Raw genomic sequence first — 23,773 nt, forward strand, 5'->3', positions numbered from 1 at the left:
CACATACAAAACAGGCCAAAAGCTTAGAACCATGTAGTGATTTTTAAGGTTTCAAAAATATTCAGTTTGCCAACAACTAACGCAGCATGTTGACTTACATCAAGTTTAACTTCATTTTTTTTTAAAATATTAAATTCCATCATGGTCAACAGATCTTTCAGTAATCAAGCTCTTATGGGATATGCTTGACCACTCAGTGTGGAAAGCATCACCAGTTAAAATGGACTTCTAGAAGAATTTATGAAGCAGGGGTGGAAAGCTAAGCTCTGGTCCTGGAGGGCCGGATTTCTGCACAGTTTGGTGTTTTTCCTTCTCAAGCACATCTGATTTAAATGATCAGTTAATGTATTAATTTAGAAATTAAAGGGCTTTCATCTTACATTTTTCATGTATTTTTATTTTTCCCCCCCCTTAGGTCCACTTGTGGCATTTATGTGGTTTTATGTATCAAAACCATTCATAATTCATTTTTTAAAGAAAATTATGGTCAGTTTAATAGATATTTAGTCAAATGTAACTAAGTAAATTAAGTATCTACAAAGCATCTAAAGTGGACTATCCAAATAAAGTGTTACCATAAATACTGTTAAAGATTCAAAACATATCAGTTGCCAATCCATACAGACCATATGTGGAAACTGCACTGCAAACACAGCCTGTTTTGAATTCACTGTTTTCGTGATATCACAAAAAACAATACATTTACAATACAGTACATTTAGTGTTTGAGCCTGGACTGCTTTTCTTTAAGGTGCATTAAGAAAATCAGTCTGTTTAATTCTAAGGGATTTAGAGAGGTTGGAAAATGGTCATGGAAAATGGATTGTGACTATTTATTATGCATAAAACCAAACAAATATAAGTGGATCTCAGGGACAACAATAAAATAAAAGAAAAATGTATGATATGGGCCTTTTAAGATGTTAAGATGATGTATGTAGCTAAGCTCTATTCCGATTGGTGAATAGGTGGAGCTAAACTGCTGTAGGCTGAACAGGCAAATATCCTTGCTTTCGTTGAGATAAATAAATAATGAGGTAAATAAAGTTATTCAGTGTGGTTTGATGTGAAATGGTTCATTGTAGAGAAGATTTCTTTACAGTGGTGGTGATAGGAACCAGGGGTTGCGATGTCTCAAATGCAGATATAGACATTTTATTTTACTGTGCTGAATGACCAGTTAACCTGCATGTTTCTTCTGAGTTTTTCTATATAATGTTCATAATGGCAAAATAATGGTAAATCTGAAAAGTTTAAGTTTTCTGTAGGAGCTGGTTTGCCTCACAACACCCTGCACGTACATTTTAGGCCAAACCTTATGGCTAGACTATAGTAAAACAATGTTTCAGGTGTCAGTCAGCGCATTCTTAAATCATTTACTGTAATAGCTTCCTGTGATGTAACTTTTAGAGGCATTGATTTCTTTGGACGTCTGGTTCCCATCACCACCGTGAACAATTCTGACTCTGTAAATGTCTGCAGATTAGTGGATTTAACATCAGACGATGCTGAATTTGTTTGTTTACATATGCATTATTTAAATGAGCTGAAATTCAGAAAAAATTGTGGAATTCCCCCTTAAGGACCATGTTGGCACATTTACATTGTTTGTAACTTGGGGTGCTAAAATTGGACGAAAAGTGAAGAGAATTGAGTTTTCCAGGTTATGGGCCCTTTAGGCAAACCAAATTCAGAATCATTTGTTTTTAAGTTATTACATGTCCAAACGTTTGGCCTGTGTGTATGTGTTGCCCCCCTCGTCAGTCTGCATAGCTTGTTCTGCCTGCTGGGCAAGAGCAGTGCTAACATGTGAAGTAGCTTTTATGTTTGTGTGTAGTAGCCATGCTGGCTCTCTTCCTGGCCCAGCAGAAAGACAGTTTGTGTCTCTCTTGGCACGAAGGTCCTGTCACTTTGCAGAGGGTCTCTCACACTCCCTTCCCAGGCGTTTCAGAGCAGCACGTGGATTTGCTGCTTCTCTGTGACCCATGCAGGGAGGATAAACTTTATCTCTGCAGTACTTTTTATATATTAAAAAGCTAAGACAATGAGAAATGCAATGAGAAATAAGAATATATAAGAAGCACATGCTCACTATTCCTGCATAGACTCTTCATGATTTAGATTTTTGTGATTCTAGCAGTTAAAGTGATACAAAGAAACATAGAAATGAATAAAGAACAGTAAGTTGGCTTTGTAACGCCAAAAAGCTAAACTAAAAAGCTTGTTTTGAGCTGCTTTCGAAATTTTCAGAATGTGCTCAAAGCATATGGAGAAGCTAATTGTCCCTGGGGATCTCTCCACAGCTCTGTTTTCTTCATCCTCAGCTCTGGAACTTTGGGGTCTGTCCAGCTTTTTTGCCTTTTGTGGGATTTGTAAAAATTGCTGGAATAAACCCTTTCTTTAATGTGCTGCAGCGATATCAGGGGGAAAGCTGTGAATTTGCAGCACTCACCTTGTCAGACCTATCTGTAATCTCCTCAGGCAGAAGGACCCCTGCCCTTCTTCCAGCAGCAGCCTCACTCTAGAGTTTTCTCTCAGGCTATTCCTCCTTCATATATTTGCAGAGATGCATTAAGAATTCATTAAAACAGGGCATCAGTCATTCTGCCTTTGTATCCTCCACAGTCCTTTAAGCTCAGACACAGCACCACTGTCCTGTCACACTCTCGCTAAGCATGATTTCAAAAATCATTGGTGTTATTTTTTTCTTAAAAGTGCCCATTGCAATGCGGCTAAACGCTGGGAACCTACTTTTGCTATTTAATCCCCTTTATGGCTGTAAGGTAGCTTACAAGCTGACGTGGACGGAGCTGTGGCATGAATTAAAGTGTGTTTTGAGCCAATGGCAACTTGATATCAGAGATTGTCCAGGCAGAGGGCACTCTGGGAATTCGCTGTTATGTAACATGAGCAGAGCTTTGTCTTGCCCATGCTGTGAATTTCTAGCAAGCCAGCTGTGGCCTTAATGTCCTCAAGTCAACTCTAGGTCATTTATGCCAACGTGAAGCACTCCTGTACCTCAGCTGCAGTTCTAGAGCTGCAGAGCACAGTGCAAACCCATTCTAGTGTGACATTCTTTCGCTTAAGCTGTGTTGGAAATGGTTCCTTAATCATTGCTCACACATCGGAAAACATGGTGCACTATACAGTACACTATTATAAAGAATAGAATGTGTGATTCAAATAAATGCTTACTTTACATGTCCTCTTCACTATACGACAAAAACCATGTTCTGCTGCTTACGACGGTGCGTTATGGGTGTTGGGGTGGGGCACAACCTAACATGGGGTAAAATGTCACATAGGTTGTTTATTTAGTTAAACAGGTTGAAGTACAATGTGCTTTTGGTCATCTTCTCGTTTCCCCTTAGTAATGTCATCTGAAAAGCAGTTGGACAGATATTTCTTGAGACGGACCTTGAAGACTGTTACTGTACCATAAAAGTAGTTTTATTACTGTTATTATTACTATTTTATTATTTTAATCATACTCTGGGACCTGGGGCACTCTGAAGTACGTAAACAACTAGTGTGAGCTACCTAGGTTAAAGTACATCCTCCTCACGGAAGGCTTAGTTTTAGCATGCTGTTACAACTTAGCTCTGCAAAGTAAACAATGATAGCAGTCTGTATCCTCCCCTATAAACTTAAAAAGTTTTTTTTTTGGGAGTTTGTTTGTACAGATTATCAAAAATGTACTATTCATAGTTAAATTCATAGTTAAAAATTAAAAATACATATATACTGCTGTAGGCTGAATAGGTGGACACATGCTAATGAGTTGGTTTTTGTGACATTCCAAAAGCAGTGAATTCAAAATCTGCTGTTTTTGCTGCTTAGTTTCCATGTATGGGCTGTATGGACTGGGGAGTGAGTGGTACATTCTGGTAGCTTAACAGTATTTAATTACTACATAAGTAACCATAGGTCACCAACCCTTTTCCTGGAGATCTGCCTCCTTGCAGACTTTAGCTCCATCCCTATTGGCCCACCTGATCCATGTAACTATTACTGCTTTTAGAAGTCCTTGATCAGCTGAATGTTGTGTTAGATTTGAGTTGATGGTGAAAGGTCATGATATGGACCCTTTAAACACTAGGTAGTGAAACAACAGTGAGTTAACAAGTGAAACATTCCAACTGTTTGCACTACTGTGTGCATTTTGTGGTTGTAAAAGTGCATTAGATACTCTCCACTATGTTTTCAGACATCACATCATATAGTGAATAGGGAATTTAGCCTTTGTCTCCAAACCCCATTGTTCATTGTGCGCTCTTTTCGTTGTACAGTTCTCAGAGGTGCAGATGATGCTGAACAAGTTTTTGTCCCTGATTCTGGAGGCAGCCTCAAAGCACCATTGTGCACCCGCTGATTAACCCTCAATCAGAGGGAGTCACTGCACTGTAGAGAGCCAGTGCTCTAGGACTTCGCATTAGATTTCACTCCTACAGTCTGACTTGTCAGTAACCTCATCAAAAGGCCAAAGAAGACATCCAGTGTCTCTGAGCCCTCTCAGGAGCAGAGCTTTCTCAGCACCATGCCTCATTAGTGGAGATCCTTTGGGAGTTTAAAGGGAAACACCAGATCTCTGCATCAATTCTTCATGCACACACACGCGCACTTCTTTCATGTGCACCTCATTAATGTTACGCTCAAATGTGTTTTTTAAACTTCTGTGGGAAATGCCTTTGTTCTCATTGTCAGCTGGCATATCTTAATGTGACTGCCTTGAATCACCATGTGGATTTTAAAGTCCTCTAAAGTTGATGTATTCCCACCTAGTGAGTGAAATGGGGAGTTTTTCTGTTAATGGTAAGATGCAAATACTGATTCCTGACTTGCAGAAGGTGAAATGGAGAATGAGTGGGCGTCTAAGTCAACTGATGTCCAAGGCAGTGAACAGTTGGGCATTAAGACGTTGTCCTGACAGCAGCCACAATGTGAAAGCTGCCCAAGTTGTGACAGTGTTCAGGATGTGCCTTGGCCTTCCTTTCCTGTCACAAATGGCACTTTTTGCAGAAAAAAGCAGACTTTTTTCCTCATAGCATCCACCTACACTGAGGAAGAGAGGAGCAAGGGCCTCAGCATTAGAGCAAGGGCTTCATGATTTAGAGCAGTGATTCCCAGTTTCCCCAGCATACTTGATCCATATGAGCTTATTAAGCCCTTCCTGAGTTGTTTTAACATATGTAAAGTTTGAATTGTGAAGTTGTGCTCATCCATACAGCTGTAGAAGCAGGGACCAGCAGGCCTAGGCCCATCCACTTGTTTTAATGTAATGTAATTTTGTTTTTAAAAACACTCATTTAGTAAAGATGTGATATATTTGAAATTCCACGTTTTTGATATTCACTAATCAAAATTGCACTTAAACCAATAACGATAATTATGAGGTGTTTGCTAAGCATTTAGACTGCAAGCCTTTCCATGACCATATAGACCATATGAGCACAGCTTGTTTAAAGGCCGAAAGTAGCGAAACAGTTATCCAACACTTAACTTGTGTGGCGTGATCATCAACCAGCTCATAAATACAGTAGTAGGGAGAAGTTATGAGCATGTCAAAGTAATATAGGACATTACAGTTATGTGTTCAAGAGATAGGAGTTCAGATTTTTCCTGTTCTGAGGTTGATCCTGAGTAAACACCTCTGGTTGGGGTAGTGTAGTCGGTAACTCGGCTGTCCTCCTTGTGCCAGACTGGGGTTTGGTTTCCTGCTTGGGCTGGCACACCATGCTGCACCAATAAGTCCTTGGGCAAGACTCCTAACGCTGCACTCATCTAACTCAGTAACAAGATCAAAATTGTAGGTTACTCTGGATAAGAAAAATGTAGTTACTGCTTCATTTGTTTCACCTACAAGAGTGAAAATCAAAATTTGGCCCACCTGTAGAACAAAAACCAAAACAGCAGCCCTGGTGTAGGTAATATGTAGAAACCGTAAGTAGAAACCAGCCATTGCATAGTCACCGCTATGAATCCCTGGTATTTCTGGCTTGTGACTGGATTGTGAACTAGACAGTCTCTAGTACCAAGGTTCTAGGTAAGAGCTTACAATCATGGCCTGGGCAGGGCACTTAACCTCTGTAGCTCTTCTCTGCTTGGCACTGGTGTGCTGGCACCGTTAGGCAACAAAATCTATCATTTAATTGTAAAATGGATCATTAAATGATATCTTGTGTAGGGCAGTGGGTCACCAGAACTGGAGTTAATAACCTCTTGAACAAATCTACTTCAGCTCAAGAAAAGTTTGTTAATTACATGAGCTTGCTAACTAGGAAGCTAGCAGAGCAATGAGGTTGTATCAATAGTCATGTAAAACACATAGGTTTGCAACCTAAAGCCCAGTCTGAACATAAGAGATTGAATGTTATAAAATATTAAGCATTTTCAGTATTTTATTCCTATTGTGTATAAACAGCTTTGTGTGTCTTTTTTGTCGTGCCTGAAAAGGATCATGCATCACCATACCCGTGTGCAATAGTATTTCATCACCACACCCATGTGCAATAGTATTTCATCACCACACCCGCATGCAATATAATCAATACTTCATATGCAGTACTCAGTGTGCAATATCCCACATGCAATATGTGTAAAATATCCTTTTAGTGTGAAGATTTTTTTTGCTTTTCTATGTATAATGTTTACATTGTTAATTTGCAAAAGGTAGAGTTTATATTTTTTTATCTTCAGTATTATATATATAAATATATTCATATACATTTCGCTGCCTTTTGGAACAAAACTGTCTTGCGATCCCTTTGCTGCTATAGCACTGTGAATTCCCCTGTTGTGGGACTAACAAAGGATTATCTTATCAGGTCGTAATGATTTCTGACCAGGTTCTGCTGCTGAAGACAATGCTTACATTCACTTGATCCCTCAACCCTCCAAGGGCTTATCTAATAAACTTTACTTGAGCTAATACAGTGTTGGGACGACCCTTAGAATGCCATTCGGGAAAGTAGTGAGGACAGGTGGACAAGGGCTTATTAAAATTGTTATGGAAACAGGCAGCAAGATGAGGATTGTGAACTACTGGTTTAGATGCAGAGCGAGGAGTTTTCTGAGAGGTGAACAGCTGATAGTGTGAGCTGCATATTGACATGTTCAGGGATTTGTGTCGTCGTTATGTTCTCTGCTGGTTCTACATAGCTTGTGGTACGTTTGCCTCTTCTGGACACAACAAGCTTGAAGGCTTATAAAGTGGTGACATTTGATGTCAGTTAAGAAGTATAACAGTGAGGACACTGACGTGTAGTCAGGCAGTGATGTACTGTGTTTGAAGGACAGTGATTACATCTACTAAATGCTCCTGAAGCTTTCCAGTCCTCCTTCTGCTCCCTGTCTCTCCACGTTTCACCCGTCTTTTCCTGAAACACACGCCCCCTCTTCTTTTACCCCTTGTTCCATTTCTGTGCTTGTATAACAACGCCCACGGAGCCAGTGCACATCCATGAAGCTGCTGTAGAAGCCCATGTGAAGAGCACTCATTTCTATGAATGGATGAGCAAAACCTCTGTGAGCAGCTGTAGGATCAGGGGCCAAACTTGGGGCTAGAGATCAGGCAGAAATGTCAGTTTGAATTAGTCCCTTCATATGCCAAGGCCCCTTTCTCTCCCCCCAGCCTGCCTTTACTTCCATCTCCTTAGTGCATGATTCTCATCCGCATGGAAGCACTGATCCAGTTTGGGGCCACCAGTTTCCTTCTTCCTTGCATTTTATAAGCTCTTGATGGTCATATTAAACGTTCACCTTGTAAATGGCCAACACATTAATCTGAAAATACAATGTAAAATGAGGCTCTATTTTGAATTATTTAAGGTAGTGGTTCTCAGTCTCTGTTTGGGACCCCATAAATTGCACATTATTGTTTCTCTGACCTAATATGCTTGATTAAGCTCATCAGCTAGTTATCTGCTTCAGGAAGTGAGCATCAAATGCAAAAATGTACATTGCATGGGAGCCTGAGAACTGTTTATATGTGTGTGTGTGTGTGTGTGTGTGTGTGTGGCATGGCTTATTGTATCCCCCAGATTTGTTGATTTGACAGAATTTATGATTTTATGTCGTATTCTTGTTTTGGTACATAAATGTTGAAGCAACAGTGCCCAGCATTCATTGCACAAATTCATCATACAACCAGTGGGAATCCCTGTGGTGTTAACCAGTCCTGGCTGCTAGCCTTGCCACTGACCCATAGGCTAATAAATACAACCTAGCTAGCGCTGGTGTAACTCTTACCTCAGTCATTGACAATTTTGTCTTTATTCAGCTCAAAAAGAGTACCAGAGTCAGGTTTATTACCCTTTCAAGAGAAAAGAAAAGCAGCCAAGCTGAGCTAAGATGCAGCCGGTTATCTTGCTAGCTTTAGGCTCTTCATCTGACAGGCCATTACTGTCGTTACTCTGAGTATTCCATTCTCTCTTTTGTTATGATGATTTGAAGATTACCATTACTACAGTTATACGTCTGCAGTAAGACAGCCTCCTAGCAGTAAAATTAGCTATCTGCCTTCCGTCTGTGTTCACCGGCTAATGAAAAAGAAATTCAAAACAGCCTTCAGAAGCTGTTTGAGTTTTTCAGGTTTCTCCCACCTTAAGGATACATTGTCAGAGGGGTTTCTCACTCTACAAAATCTCACTCTGGAAACTGTTTTGGCTTTATGAGGAGAAAAAAATGTTTACAACTGATGGTTAATATTTTCATTTTGCCCGGAGTTAATTGTGTCCCTGTAACAACTTGGGCCCAATCCCATTTCTTATTTCTGCCCCTTGTTTTCCAGTGTCACCTTGCCCCTTGGAGTGCAGTGGTTGAAATCTTCCCCTAAAAAATGGAACGACCCTCACATAAAAAAGAACATCTCCATTAACAGGCTACTGGCAGTGCTCTGTAGGCGACCCTGCAAGCCTGCAGTGATAGCAGAGGAGGGTAAAGTTCAGCAACCTCACTGCTGGTGTTTAGTTACATTTAGGGCATCATATACCTTCAAAGAGGGGGATGCGACAATTATTTATTATCACCCACCCCTAGTTCTTCGTGATATGAAGCTGAAGTCAGCTGTTCACCAGCTTCTTGTTCAAATTTTTGGTTCTACCTTAAATGGAACATTTAACAGGAAATTTAGCTAGCTAGCTACCGAGACATCAGCATACTGCTAGTGTTTTCCTATGCTTGTTATAAATAAAATGAACATAATCCATTGAAATGACATTAAACTAAGATAATACAATGGTTATCATAGTTTTTTTAACAGAGAAGATATTTACATTTGTGGGTTTCTTTGGTCTCTTGCGCAGCCATCTTGCCGTTTTTTCTTTTTTTCTCATAACACTGTTTGGATTGGGCCTCTGAAAAAAACCCAGTTTGGAGGGCCCTAACACTTCACCCTACCCCTCTATCTCAACAAAAATTTGGGCACCCTACCCCTAGGCATCAACATGCAAAACGGAGGGGTAGGGCAAAGTGGGATTGGGCCTTGATGTGGTTTGCATGATGCTAATTGCTGGTTTTTAAGCTTCCATGACTTATAGCTTCATTAGCCTTGTAGCTCCAGTACAAAACTGAAGAAGTTGTAATGGGGATATTGAAGTTTACGCCAAACATGTCTTGGCTCGTCAACCACATTTGAGGTAAGGGGAAAACTGCGTAAATGAGATTTTTCACCTCTTTAAGGATTCGTGCCCTCTCTAGTACATAGGCCTTAGAAAACGTCACTCGCAAAAGTTGGACGAACGGCCTGATGAAATGAAACATGAAGGCTGAAATGGTCCCAATTGCATTATAACATATAAGAGGTCTCGTGGGAGAATCATACAAGCCAGTGTTCGCAGGTGATGTACTGTGCAGTGCCCTGGTGTGCAGCCGCTGTCGTGTGGGGGGCTAAGCTGGCTTTGACAGACAGGCTTTCTGACAGAGAGGCCAGGTCCAGTCTCATCATTCTGAGGCTAGCGAGCAGACTTGGCACCTGATGCACTCTGACATCTGAACTACTCAGGAGGGGACAGAATGCTTAGCCAGAGCCACGGGCCTGGGAGTGGCACTCAGAACTGTTGCATAATCGGGCACTACTGCACAGCAAGTTCCTCAGAAACATTTGCAGTACTGTGCAAAAGTCAGAGACCACGCTTCATTTATTCAATTCCCTGTCAAAACATCCACTAAGTACAATTTATTTCAGCATCAGGAAAAAAAGCAGAAAACATATAACAAAATTATCAGAAGCCTTACAGCTTCCATTGTTTTTAAGAGATTTGCTTTCAGTTTTTCAAAGAAATCTGCAGGGACACTTTTCCACCTTTCCAAAGTTTGGTCTTAGAAGTTGGTTGCATTTTATGTGCTCCAAGCAATCTCAATCACATTCAGTGATGCTGAGGTCTGGACCCTGGAGTGGTCAGTCCAGTGTTTTGAGAACACCAGCAGCTTCTTTGTTTGATTTGCAAATTTTCTTATTTTATGTCCATTTCCTTTTTTCAGTGACAGTTTCTTGACAGCTACACATCCTTTCAGACTCATAGTGTTGAGTTGTATTCTCACAGTGGCACTGTGGAAAGAAACACCTGTAGATCTGAAGTAAGAGTGAAGCTTGATATTCTCCTCTGTCTCAAAGATAAAAGCTTTAAGTACTGTGCTTTAATATGCTTTAATCTGATGTGTCTGGTCTACCAGGTCTTGCACGGTTGTTAGGAGTTCCACTTTGTCTTTATCTATGATATTTATATATCTATGTCTTGTTTTTTCTCACTTATTTTCTTTTGACTGTGCCTTACTTATGCAAGTGTATTATATTACATCTAGTCTCCTCAGAAAAATGAATGACTTTTACTTAACGGACATTTTCTTTTGAAATTAAATATAGGGTTTAAATGATGAGTGGTCTCTGACTGTTGCACAGTATCATATCTCACATTTTTACCTGCAACTATGCAGTTTAACATCATTTCCAGGCTGGTTATAATCATTTTAAGACAGCTGGCCTACATCTTTTTCCATAATTTAACAAATGAATGCTTCTGCGGTCTTGCTTATTATGTTAGAGCTCCAGCCTCCTGTCATACACATGCACATGAAGCAGATTTTGAATTGTTAGATTGAAGGATGAGATGCAGGCTTTTGGTAGGTTTTTTTCAGTTTATTCAGAGGGATTAGCCTTTTTCATCTCCTCTATGTTGCTTTGAGTGGCACTTAAAGCATCACATTAGTTAAAAATAGCTGTATTCGCTGGCATTACTGAATTGTTCTTTCACCATCTGCTTGAACTGAATGCGTATCCTCTTCAGACTGCAAGACTCTAAGATGTTTCTGCCTGAACCCTTAACGTTGCTGTAAGCTCAAGGGCAGTACTTTAAGCTGTCATTTTTCAATGATGTTTAATCAGCAACGGACTCATAGAAAATGACCACAACTCCATTAAAAAGGTAATCTACCAACAAATTGAGTCCTGCTTTGTGGTAATGACTGGATGGCGCTATTTTCCTTGATGTTTCTATTGATTAATTTGCTGATGTATGTGTGCGTGTTAGGCGGTGTGAGATGTGCATCATGCCAGACGGCAGAGTGTGCCACTTTTAATAGCTCTCGCGGCACATTAAATGAAGGGTGACAAAGTGGGGCTCATTTGTAGCTTGTGCATACTAAAGGGATTTGTGCCCTGGAGGAAAGCTTATCTTCAGATGTAAGCCTGCGCTGTATTACAGTGTGTCCTATTAATTATTATCAACAGCTTTAGTGAGTTAGCTCGCAATACGTCGGCCAAGAAGAGCGTATTGTCCTGTCCATTCGGTGAACTGCATTGTTGCATCTCATTACATCAAATCATGTTTTGTCATGATTGCACTGCTCACATACCCAGATGAACGTCAGAACTCATTTTGATCAGCACTCCTAAAAATGAAGTCGATACCTTGGAAAAAACACTTCAGGATCCCTAAAGAACCTTTCAATCAATGTTCTTTGAAAGTAAAGAACCATTTTTGTGTATGAGCTGTGAAGAACCTTTTTAAAGGGCCATATGGCTACAAATGTGTTAACACTGTGCCTGGTGAATATTGCCATTTTTGAAAGAGCAAATTAAAGTGCATCCGCATTTCTTTGTTGTCCAATTAACTGTTACCCCATGCACTCAATATGCTCTTATACTGTATTTTATATGGTTGCTGTCAGAATCTTAACATGAACTTGCATTATAAATTATACGATTTTATACGTTTTTTTCTATTGCATAGTTGCAGTTTTGGAGATTGGACAAGGTTCTGACAGTGACGATGTGCAGTATTGTAAGAGTTTGTATTTTCATGTCATTTGGAGTTTATCTAATATATTCGTTAAATATTTTAAACTCCTGTTCTACATTTAAATAAATGGGTTACAGTGTTTTTGTACATCACATGAATGCTGAAGTTGTCTGAATATAAATGCAGAATGTCTTTTGTCATGTTAGTTATGAGTCAACACAACTAATAATTTTAAGGCAACTAAGTCAGTTTCTTGGCATGTTAACCCTCTACTGCATGGTGTTGCCATATGGCAGCAATTACTTTATCTCAATTTTACTAACAGGCTGTAATAAAAAATCTATGTTTTGCTATTTAATTGTGGAAAAAGGTCTTTTACTTTGAAAGGACAAGTACTTTAGGACATCACATGACCAGGAAATCTTATTATAACGTTATTGCCATACATTCCAAATACCAATTGGGTCATACATTTCACTCAGTATAAGTTGGATTTGTTTAGTCTTGTTTTCAATAAAATGATGTTTTTAGAGAAAAAAATTATTTTATGTTGCTTTCAATGATTGCATATTGCAGATTTACCAAATACTCCCCTTTAAAAAATTTTTTTTTCAAATATTTCCATTATTTAAGCAATTTTAAATGCCCAAATCTCATCAAAACTTTTTTGTCATGTCTAAGTAATAATTCATACAATAGAGGGTTAATACCACAATCTATGTGTAGTTAAACTGAAATTTGAAATTTGAAGTCAACACAAATTAAAACCAGTACTTAATACAACTACATATACTTTTTTGTGTTGGATTTATTTAAAATTGTAGGTTGTCTCAATGCATTCTCAAGGCTGAATGAGTTGAAATGAAATATAATTTTAAGTCATATCTGCTAAAGATAATGCTGTGTTAACAAAAATAATATTTAGTTCACAGAAGACTGTCTGATTTGAAATATTAATCACACCAACACAACACAACTTACTTACACACAACTTATACTTACTTTGGCTTAAATGCTATGTTGTATAAAATTTTAAGGCAACCAGGTTATTTTTTAAGTTGAATCAACAAATTATTTTGTACAGTGTATCCTTGCTTTTTTAGATAAAAGAGTTTGATATAACATGTAAACATTGTTAAAGTTTCGAAGTTCCAGTCCATACAGCCCATATATGGAAGCTAAGCTGCAAAAACAGTTTGTTTGGAATTCACAAAAAACATCACATTTATATCCGTCTCTTCAGCCTGCAGAACTTCAGCTTCACTCATTCACATTGAAATGATAAAGAACGCTTCAGCTTGGCTTGCTTTTCCAATTCGGCATAATACAGGGTAGTGAGAACAGAGCTTATTTACATATGTCAGTCTTAAAGGCACAGTGTCAAAAACAGCCTGTTTAAATCTGAGGGAGGTTGAAAATGTTTACATAAAAAAGGAATTATGGCTGTTCCTGGTACATAAAATCACATAAATATTACAAAAGGACCTCAGCGATCTATAAAATAGATAAAAAAGGGGATGTGGGCCCTTAAAGAACGTCCTCATAATATATATGTTCTATGCCTGTTAAAAGATTTTTCCAAGAACTGGACATTCAAGCCAAGAACAGTTTAGGGACCTTTATTTTAAAGTGTGCATGCACTTTATTATGAACAAAATAATGACTCTTCAGTGGGAACCACTTAATCCCCATTTGTGCTGTCTACCAAGCAACCCAAGGCCATATGGCCATCTGACATAATGTGTTTGCCCATAGCTGTGATGTCCTTATCAGTACCCCTGCTGCCGACTGTTGATCACATGTACAGCTCTATGTGTAACACTTTATTTCTCTGCTCAAAGCTAACATGATATTTTCTCTTTGTATTTGACAGAAGACTGAGCTTCAGGATGCCTTACAGGAGAGGAGCCGCCTCAACCTTGAGTTGTTCAGCAATAGCCTGAAGGCAGCGCAGTATGAGCAGGTAGGAGCTGATTGGCTCTGGCCATTGGATCGATGTCTGGTTATTAGTCTGCTCTCCCTGAAACATGTGGCACTATGATACTCCTCAGCTTCCATCGCATCAATCTAATGCAATCGCACACCACAGCCTGATCAATAACCACCAGGATCCCTGCCTGATTTGAATAGACTTGGCTCACTTATTCTGTGATTGAGCTGTAGTTTGTATACATTTGTAATCTTAGGAAAACAGTGTTGGCTGTAGAGTGTTCATGAAAATGAAGATGTCAGGAAAGGTTCTTTAGAGCAATGTAACGGCAGAACCATTTTGTTCTCCTTAAAGGACCTTTTGGTGGATGGTTCTTTAAAGAACCATGTTTGTAAAAGAACCTCTACATAATTGGTTCTGCCCAAAGTGTGGCCTGCATGCTAAAGTTGGGCTGTTATGATATTTGATTTGGCCTAGCAGAAGGTTACCCAGAAACAATGAGAGACTAAACATATTTTTATGCTATAAATAACTTATTACATCCTTATTTTCCTTTTGAAATTGTACTTTTTGATGTGGTTTAGTAACAAAATATAGTGCCATGTTATGAAATGTATTTTTTGAAGCCTACCTCTCTTCTTTATTTGTATGTTGTCTTTTTGGCCTTTGTCCCCTAAGACAAAAAGAGTAGGCTCCCCTGCTCTATACCAATCAAAAGTTTTTCCAAGGACTGTACATCCAAGCCGAGAACCATTAAGACCCTTTAATGTACTCCTTAAAGTGCTTCAGCTAAGAACTTAATCTAGTCTCAAACGTCTAGCAGCTATCTGTGGCAAGTTTGGTGACACCCCCACAGCAGTATCAGCACCAGTGCTGTCACTGATCCCTCCCTGGGGTTAAGTAGTGCACTGAAGGAGTGGATATGGTCCTAGCAGAACTCTTCTGAGAATGGCGGACTGGGGCGCCTGCCGCTAATGGTGTCGTTTTCGCTGATGCCTTTTGCCAAGCGGCCTGGGCACACAGCTTGGCTGTCTGTCTCTCAGCGTAACACCCGGCCTCCTGCTCCGCCACTCGCCTTGCCCAGCAAAAAGGAACCATCTGTCCCCACCCCAGACGAGTGGCCGAGATAAAAAGCCTTCTGCTTAATCAGGTAGCAGCACCCAGGAGAGGCGCCTGCTCATGGCCCCTCCACGATCAAAGGCTCGTTTTGCAGCACGTGAGGTGTTAACAAGGCTGGGCAGAGTGGGTAAATATCCAGAGGAGGGACGTCTATGTTTGTCACGCACTCTGACATCAGCCCGGGCACTTTCTCGTCTTCCACGTTCCGATCGATATGAGATGCGAATCAGCCCTTCTATTTCGCCTGGCCTGCTTTGATGAAATGTATCCCAATAAATGAGAGGGAGTGCATGCCTGCTCTGAGTGATGCAGCTCCAGAGTCTGGCTGACAGTAGGGATTGCAGGGGAAACTTTTGATTGGTGGCTCAATTAAAGAGGTAATATATTTCAAAGATTAATTCGGTTTAAGTTCATTTAGTTATTTTGAATGTTATATGTAATGTGGGAACAGTATAAATAGTTTAACTCACCCCACTATGGTACACTACATATTAAGGCTGAAAGACCTCTGGTGTTTCTTCTGGAATCAGGGTTATTAGTATAGATAATGTTTGCCCTTTGCTGCAGTTGCAGCCTCCACTCTACTAAGCGGTCTTTACAGTTGATGTTGTAGGGATTTTATTGCATTCAGGCACAAAAGCATTAGTGTGTCTACCACTGCTGTTTTGCTATTTAGATGTCATTGTAGATCTGGAAAGCTGAAGAGTTGATAACAAGGACGGAGCAATACAGTTTTTGACCAAGACTGTGAGACTTTTCTTGCTTACATCATCTAAGAACAAACTGAACTTGAGGTAGCCAAAAAGAAGTTGTGGAAACATAATGTTTTATGTCCTTCAGTGGTGTCAACATCACAGTCAACATGACAAGCTCAGAAATCCAAGCTGAACGTTGTTGAGCGTGTTGCTATCATATAGATATCATTTATCAATTTTTGGCTCAAGAAAGCACACATTTATTTAGAGAGTTTAGTGTAACTCTTCAAGGGGAATTCTGCAATTTGTTAAAAACATCTGCATAATTAAATGGTTAAGATGTAAACAAAGTCATTCACAGTGGATTGATGTGAAATGCTCTGTTCTAGAGGAACTTAGAGTGACAGGAACCAGATGTCTGAAGAATTGAATGCCTCTAAAAGTCACTTCACAGAAAGTTATCACACTAAATGGTTACACATATGCTTCCTGATGCCTGAGTCACTGTTTTGTTTAGTTTAGTCTAAAATGTATGTGTTTAAATACATTCATGACAAAGAGGTACATGCAGGGCAATGTAAAAAAAAGCAAATGCCAAAGAAACCTTTTTTTCAGATTTAACACTATTTCACCATTATAAACATTACATATTGCTGCTGTTGGAACAAAACTTTGTATCTCCATTTTTGTAAATTTTTCCAGTTTTTTACATAATTCGAAAATGCCTGTAGCCCTTTACATTGTTTATAAGTTTCATGATGACCTGGAAAAAAGTCTGGTTCCTTTGACTGACATTAAAAGGAAAGTAGGTATGAGGTACAAGATACAGCAGCGATATGTAACCTTAGAAGACAATGATCATTTCATTTTTGATAGTAAATAAAATGGCTTTATTTGTGTTGTACACACTGTCACCCGGTTCCTGTCACAACCGCTGTAAAGAAAATCAGAGTTGACAAGCGCACTATTTCACGTCAAACCACTTTGAATGATTTTGTTTATACCTTAACTATTAAATTATGCAGAAATTTTGCAGTTTGGTGGAATTCTCCTTTAATGAAAGAACCTGTCAGAAAGATTAATGACACTTTTTGTAAAAATAGTGCTTAGATCCTAAAATCCGTGCCGTGCATTCTCGTCGTACAGTACGTTTCCATGATTCATGAAAAAAGGGCATCTGAGAAATGATGCAGAGTCAGCAGCTTTGTCACAATTGTTGCTGGTTCTCCCCTGAAGACCAACCTCGGCCGCAGAATTTATTCAACCTCCCCACCAGCCAATTCTCTGATTCATCACTAAAATGGTTACATAAGCAAGATCAGTTTTTCTGTGCCTCTGAAGAATTCGTAAAAGGACATTGCATGCTGTCTAAAAAGTGCGCTTTGGGAGCCTCTTCATAAAAATATGTAGAGAATTTCTCTAATTCCACTTGCTCACTTTTCTCCTTTTCAGCTCTTTCACTCTCTCTCTCTCTCTTCCACTGTCTCTGAAGGTGAAGTCAGATTATGAGCAGCTCAGAGAGACGTTTGGTTGTGTAAGCCAGGAAAGAGACTTGGCGAGGCAGGAGAAGGCTGAGCTCCAGGAAAAACTGGAAAACCTCGAGCAGGTCCTGAAGGTGGGAAACACCTGTCTTCACTTTCACTACTTTGCACAGTTTTCTGGTTTGGTGTTTATGTTAATTGATGATACACAGTGTTATTTGAGACTAATGGACTAACTCAGGGTCTATAGTCCTGGAGGGTCAGTGTTTAGAAGAGTTTATCTGAACTAGACAGTGACAATGAATACCTAGATGCTGTATCTATTCCAGTAAAACAAATCTCATGTTTAAGTTTCTATTGAACTCTACTGTTTGGCATTAAGTATTTGTAGAGCTGCAGTTGTCAGAGATTCGTGCTTTTTCTAAGGTGTACTCACACTCACATTTCTCTCTTCATAACTCCATTGAAAAATGGTCTTATTATTGTTTTGCCTGTGCTCTTCTATATTGATTGTTTGTTCACCAGATGTGTCTCATTAAGGCAAAAACACTGCATAACAAGAGATCGATCTTAGACCTCTCAAAAATGAAGAAAAGTATTTAGCTTTCCTGTATTGGTCATTATTGATTATGTAATGAAACAAATGATGGAAAGAGATTGCTTTGAGGTTAGGAAAGGAGAGGAGAAGAGTGGAAGGAAAAGGAAAGTAACCAATGAGGTTTTTCAGACCTTGTAGTCAATTATCCTCTCGCAACTGTGCAATTTCTCGCAATTGTTTCAGGATGCTTCAGGGGTTGAAGATTTGCTGATTTAATAGACTGTAACAGAGGTAAAAGAAATAAATAATTAATTAATTCTCATTAACTATCTCTTAAATTGCTCATATCGAAGGTCTAACACACTTCTCACCATTGACGGCTGAGAATATTGGATAAAACCAGTTACATCTATCGTTAGGTCACACACTGTAACAGCATGTGACGTGCACCAGTATCTAATGTAGCAAAAATTCTGTATTTCTCAACAGCTTTGCCCACATTGTTAGCATAGTGCTAACAATATACTGCAAATCCATAAGATGCCTTTTGAAAATGAGCATTATTGCAGTGGTATAAATAGGACAAATACATGCTTCTTATGAAGCAACTCAAAATGTTTTGCATTTAACATTTTGACACCACTCATAATTTGAAGCAACGACTTTAAATGTGTCTCAGCCAATCAGATTTTAGTACCGGACCACACAAATACTTACTGCAGACTGCTGAGCTGGCTGTTGTGGGCTTAAAACAATTAGCCCAAATGGATAATGACCCAAGGGGGTGTTTCACTCTCTGTAATACATCACAGCACATTTGACCTGGAATCACTTATAGGCTGTTGTGAATCTACAGTTTGGGCTAGAAGTAAATTAGCCCCATCTTAGCCAATTCTTATTTTTCTTATGATCTTTTGGTAGCGCTCTTGTTGTCAGGTCCATAGATGTCCAAAATAATCAGCATCTAATAAATTATAAACTGCAAGTAAAACGATGTGCATACCAAAGATAAAAGCTCATTTTGCTGGCTTTTTTCTTTGAAAGGGGGGAAGGTCTTGGCCCCACTAGAAAAATGTATTCCAGCCAGCCCTGCTTATTGCAATCTCCTCTCTATATACACAAAAGTATAAAAAGTCACGCCCCTCCTAATTATTCTGTTCAGGTGTTTCAGCTACACCCATTACTAACAGGTGTTTAAAATCAAGCCCTGCAAGATCTGCCCTGGTTGACTGTTCCTGTACAAAGTGAGGTCCATAAAGACACGCTTTGACAAGTGTGGTGTGGAGGAAGTCCAGTGGCCTGCACAGAGCCCTGACCTCACCCCCACTGAACACATTTGGGATGAATTTGAGCCAGGCCCTCTCGTCCAACATTAGTGTCTGACCTCACAAATGCTCTTTTGACTGAGGGGCACAATTTACCACAGACACACTCCAAAATCTTGTGAAGATCCTCCCCAGAGGAGTAGAGGCTGTTATAGTGGCAAAGGGGGAGGGTGGGGTCAACTCCATATTAATGCCTATTGTTTAGGAATGGGGTTTCCAAAAAGCTCATATGGATGTGATGGTCAGGCATCCACATTCTTTTGGCCATATAGAGTACTATATACTACTGAATATACCCACAGTAGCATAGGTTATTCACTTCATGTACTGAACCAACTGTACTGAAGTATCGAGTTGATAAAGTTAGTGCAGTTGTTCCAGAACGCTGCAGATCTTCAGTCACTCCTCAGCAGAAGTGCAGCCAAAGCCCCTTTAGTGATTATGCAAACCACTGTGTGTGTCCTGGACACCTCCAAGAAACTCAAAGGGGAAAAGAGGCTTTGCTTCTCTCAGAGAGGGAAAAAAGATGGATAAGTCAGACCCTTTAAGCTGCTTTATGTATCTAAGCTTTACACCACATTTGATGTACTTAACTCTAACTCCACTTTCTGTCCAATTTAACCCTATCCTGGAAAGAGAGAAAAAGATGATCTGATAAAACCTGACGCCGGAGGGACCACCGCAGTCGCTGAGTTATTCCATTTCCTATCAGCTTGTATTAAACTGTCTTCTATTTCTGCACACTCACTGAATGAAATTCACCATGCGTTCACTCGGTATATGTCAGTGTCGTATCTTGTTATTGTCCCAGTTGTGCCTAATGCACAGCGGTTATTATTGGAATCGAATTTTACAAACTTTTTAATCCCCACTTACTCAGAAATCAGCAAGTTATGACAGTGATAAATGCATTTCTGCAGCATTCATCTATGCAGAATCAGGAGTTTTTGTGCCTCTGTGCGAAAAATCATCCTGACTATCTCTCTCTCTCTCTCTCTCTCTCTCTCTCTCTCTTTCTCTCTCTCTCCCTCTGCGCCATTCTCCCTCTGCTTCCCTGTCCGCCTTTCTCTCTCTCTCTGTCTGTCTGACTCTGTCTCTCTTTCTGTGCTGTTCTCTCTTTGCTTCCCTGTCTCTCTCTTCTCTCTCTCTCTGTCTGTCTGACTGTCTCTCTCTCTTTCTCTCTCTCTCTCTGTCTGTCTGTCTCTCTTTCTCTCTCTCTTTCTCTCTGCCTCTCTCTCTCTCTCTCTCTCTCTCACTCTCTCTCTCACTATCCCCCTTTCTCAGCATATGCGAGAGGCTGCAGAGCAGAAGCAGCAGCTGGAGGCAGAGCATGAACAGGCCCTGGCTGTCCTCAACTCCAAACAGCAGGAGATCCAGCTTCTGCAAAAGGTAAGAAACACAAAGTGCATGACACAATAAAGCAGTCAAACTCCTATCACGCTCTGTGGCATGTATTAAAATGCTGAACAGGTCCAGCTGACCTCAGTTTTGGATCAAGATGATGAGAAGAAAGGATCTAAGCAACTTTAAACGTTATTAGGGCATAGAGAGCAGAAGCTATAGTCACAAAATTTGTTCAGCTGGCTAATGTTTCAATAGACATGGTGACTAAAGTGGCATCTGCTTTAAATTTATAGGAAATTCGAAGACAATGATGCTCCTGCGCTAGTGGGACATGTAAGGAAAAACATGTCACACTAAGAGCAGCTGTTCCTCAGGTGACTGAGAATGTCACTGCAGGCTGTGATCAAACAGTCAGCATGAACAGCTCATTCACAACTACATAGAGAGAGAGATTATAGTAGGGCTGGGGTGCATTAACTTACAAAGATGAATTTGCATTTGAGAGTGGTGTAAATACACAGATGAGTCATCCTTCACCATATTGTAGGTGAGTGCACATGCAGTGTACACCATGAGAACCGTACAGGCCTGAATGCTTGACCCCTACAGAGAGGTGGTCAGGTTGCTCTGTTGTGCTTTTAGGGGCATTTTGCTGCCATGGTTTGGGTGCACTTGTCCTCTTAGAATGAATGAAGGGTCACTGCAAATCAGTTCAAAGTTGTTCTGACTGATCACCTTTGTTTTATGATGAAACATTTCTATTCTGATGGGAGTGAAGCCTTCCTGTCTCTATAATCCCTCATGCCTTGTCCCCATCCACAAGGCATGAGGGATTATAGAGCTGTTTGATAATGATTAAGTGGTGTATATATATATATATATATATATATATATATATATATATATAATAAAACTAGAAAACTGGAGTTCACACACAAGATTAATCACTGGTAACACATCGACAGCAAATGGCAACTTCTTGGAGACCATGACAGAACTTCATTTTCTTGTGTAGGACTGAAAATATGAATATAAAAGAAATATACAGATGTAGTGCGGTTTGGTAAAAAGTTAAAAAACACAGCTGTCATAGAACTGCTTGCAGTAATTTGGGCCTCAGAGACGTGTTGGCTTTCTTTTGTGTCTGTGTGCTCTTCAAAGAGGAGCTGCGACAGGAAAACAAAGCAATTAGAGCAGACAGCAGACACAGCACTACTGCACGTCCCCCGAGAGGCAGTCTCAACAGAGCCTTCACCGCACACGCACGCTCATGCACGCTCATGCACGCTCATGCACGCTCACGCACGTGCTTCATACAGACATGCAGAAACACCTGAGTTATCTTACTGCTCTGGTGTCCGTGTCTGCTTACATTACTTGTACTTACTGGACACCTTCTACTTTGAACATACTGCCTCGGCTGTGGTGGGCACGAGGGTCAGATCAGTTCAAGGAGCTTTGCCCTCTGACTCATAGCCTATTATTATTTCTCAGTATTGTTGCTGATGACCTGGCTGACCCTGTGCATGTCTACTTTTTGGTAGGTTTAAAGGTTTACATGAGAAGACCTAGATTAAATTTTTAATACTTTAATTAATATTCATATAATACATATGTTTCACATTCAGATACAAAAGATAAAAGATAGAATCACATAAGACAATCTATTTTAATCAAACAGGACATACATAATGTTTGTCCAGAGAGTTATTTCTTAATGTCCTCTTAAAAATCAAGGTTCCTAAATGGTATAGAACTTTTGCATTAACTTGAGGTTCTTTACACTTTTTACGGAAATTAATGTGGGTCTTCTGTGACATTGCTTCAAAGAATCCTTTGGGGTACCTTTATTTTTAACAGTATATAATAAAGATGAGCAATATGTCCTTTCTCCTGACCACTATATCTTGTCTTTAGGCTCAGGTTGAAGTTGATAAAGGGCATGAAGGAACGGTCCACTTGCTAGAGGTAAGAGACCCTCTCGACTCCCCATCTTCTCTTATCAGTTCAGACGGTCAGAGCTCCTGTCACTAACCTGCTCAATAGAGCCTGTAGGACTGAAAAGAATAAAGAGCACCCATCCAGATCATCTAATGTCCACTGAAAGCCCACAAAGAGACCAGTATCTTCGCTGACAGACATTTTTAACTAGGATAGGCTTGGTTAAGCTGTAGGAAGTGCTTCCAAAAGATTCTCCTACAGGACAAACTGACTTAAAACCAGAGTAAAGTATTAGTTAGGCTACGTTTACACAGCAAGTAAAAGTGGCCCAAATCTGATCTTTTTCTTCATATGTGACACAGATGTGTCACTGTGAACAGCAAAAAACGCATTGAATCTGACATTTTAAATTACGATTTGAGAAGCTTTCATATGTGGTACTGGAATCGGATACATATCCAATCCGCGGCAATGCGACTCAGTCTGAACAGCCAGATTGGAATTCATGCGACTTTTATGTCAGTCCAACTCGACATTCGTCATAATTTCACGCTGCTGAGACCTTAGAAACATTTAGCCTGATGTTTCTGTACAAAACGTTATTAGAGACTTATCCAAAACCCTCTGTGTTCAAAGAGTTTGAAGAGAATCCGAGCACACGAACCAAAGAAGTGACCGTGTCTGAATATCATGCACTTTTAACGGTGAGCTTGAACACATTCTGGGTGATGAGCCCAGCTGTCAATCAGTGAAGCTTCATGATCGCTCCTGTGGTGCTGGTGAAGAGGAAACAAAGCTCCGGGAGCGACTGGCGTTCGCTGGCAGTCATGATTGTTTACCTCTGGATAGGTGCGCCATGTGAAACCATGTGAAACAACGTGAGGCATTATTCTTACGCGCATGCGGATCAGTTTAGGAGCATTATCTGCTCAGACTAATGTTGCATACAGTTCACACTTAAAGATAATATGAATAGCTAAACAAAAAAAATCGGATTTGGTGAGAAAATCAGATTTGGGCCACTTCTACCTGCCGTGTGAACATAGCCTTAAAACATGACCCTCATACTCGAAACACCCTTCCATTTGCATTGAGTTTCTTTGGAGTTTTAAGTTGATTTCTATATATTTCATTTATTTGTTCCACTGAAAAAAGGAATGTATT

At 39.9% G+C, this 23,773-nt stretch overlaps 1 protein-coding gene across 1 annotated transcript in view; it reads left to right on the forward strand.

Annotated features, from left to right (window-relative positions):
• The window catches only part of si:ch73-287m6.1 (RIMS-binding protein 2), an 80,523-nt gene that overhangs the window by 27,011 nt on the left and 29,739 nt on the right, over positions 1-23,773 (forward strand). Inside the window, exons 4-7 of the mRNA XM_036588610.1 lie at positions 14,110-14,199; positions 17,473-17,595; positions 20,609-20,713; positions 22,586-22,636. Of these exons, the coding sequence (XP_036444503.1) occupies positions 20,612-20,713; positions 22,586-22,636 (153 nt within the window). The 5' untranslated portion in view covers positions 14,110-14,199; positions 17,473-17,595; positions 20,609-20,611. The remainder of the gene's footprint in view (positions 1-14,109; positions 14,200-17,472; positions 17,596-20,608; positions 20,714-22,585; positions 22,637-23,773) is intronic.

This window comes from Colossoma macropomum, unplaced genomic scaffold, assembly GCF_904425465.1.
Source record: "Colossoma macropomum unplaced genomic scaffold, Colossoma_macropomum, whole genome shotgun sequence".
Lineage (NCBI taxonomy): Eukaryota > Metazoa > Chordata > Actinopteri > Characiformes > Serrasalmidae > Colossoma > Colossoma macropomum.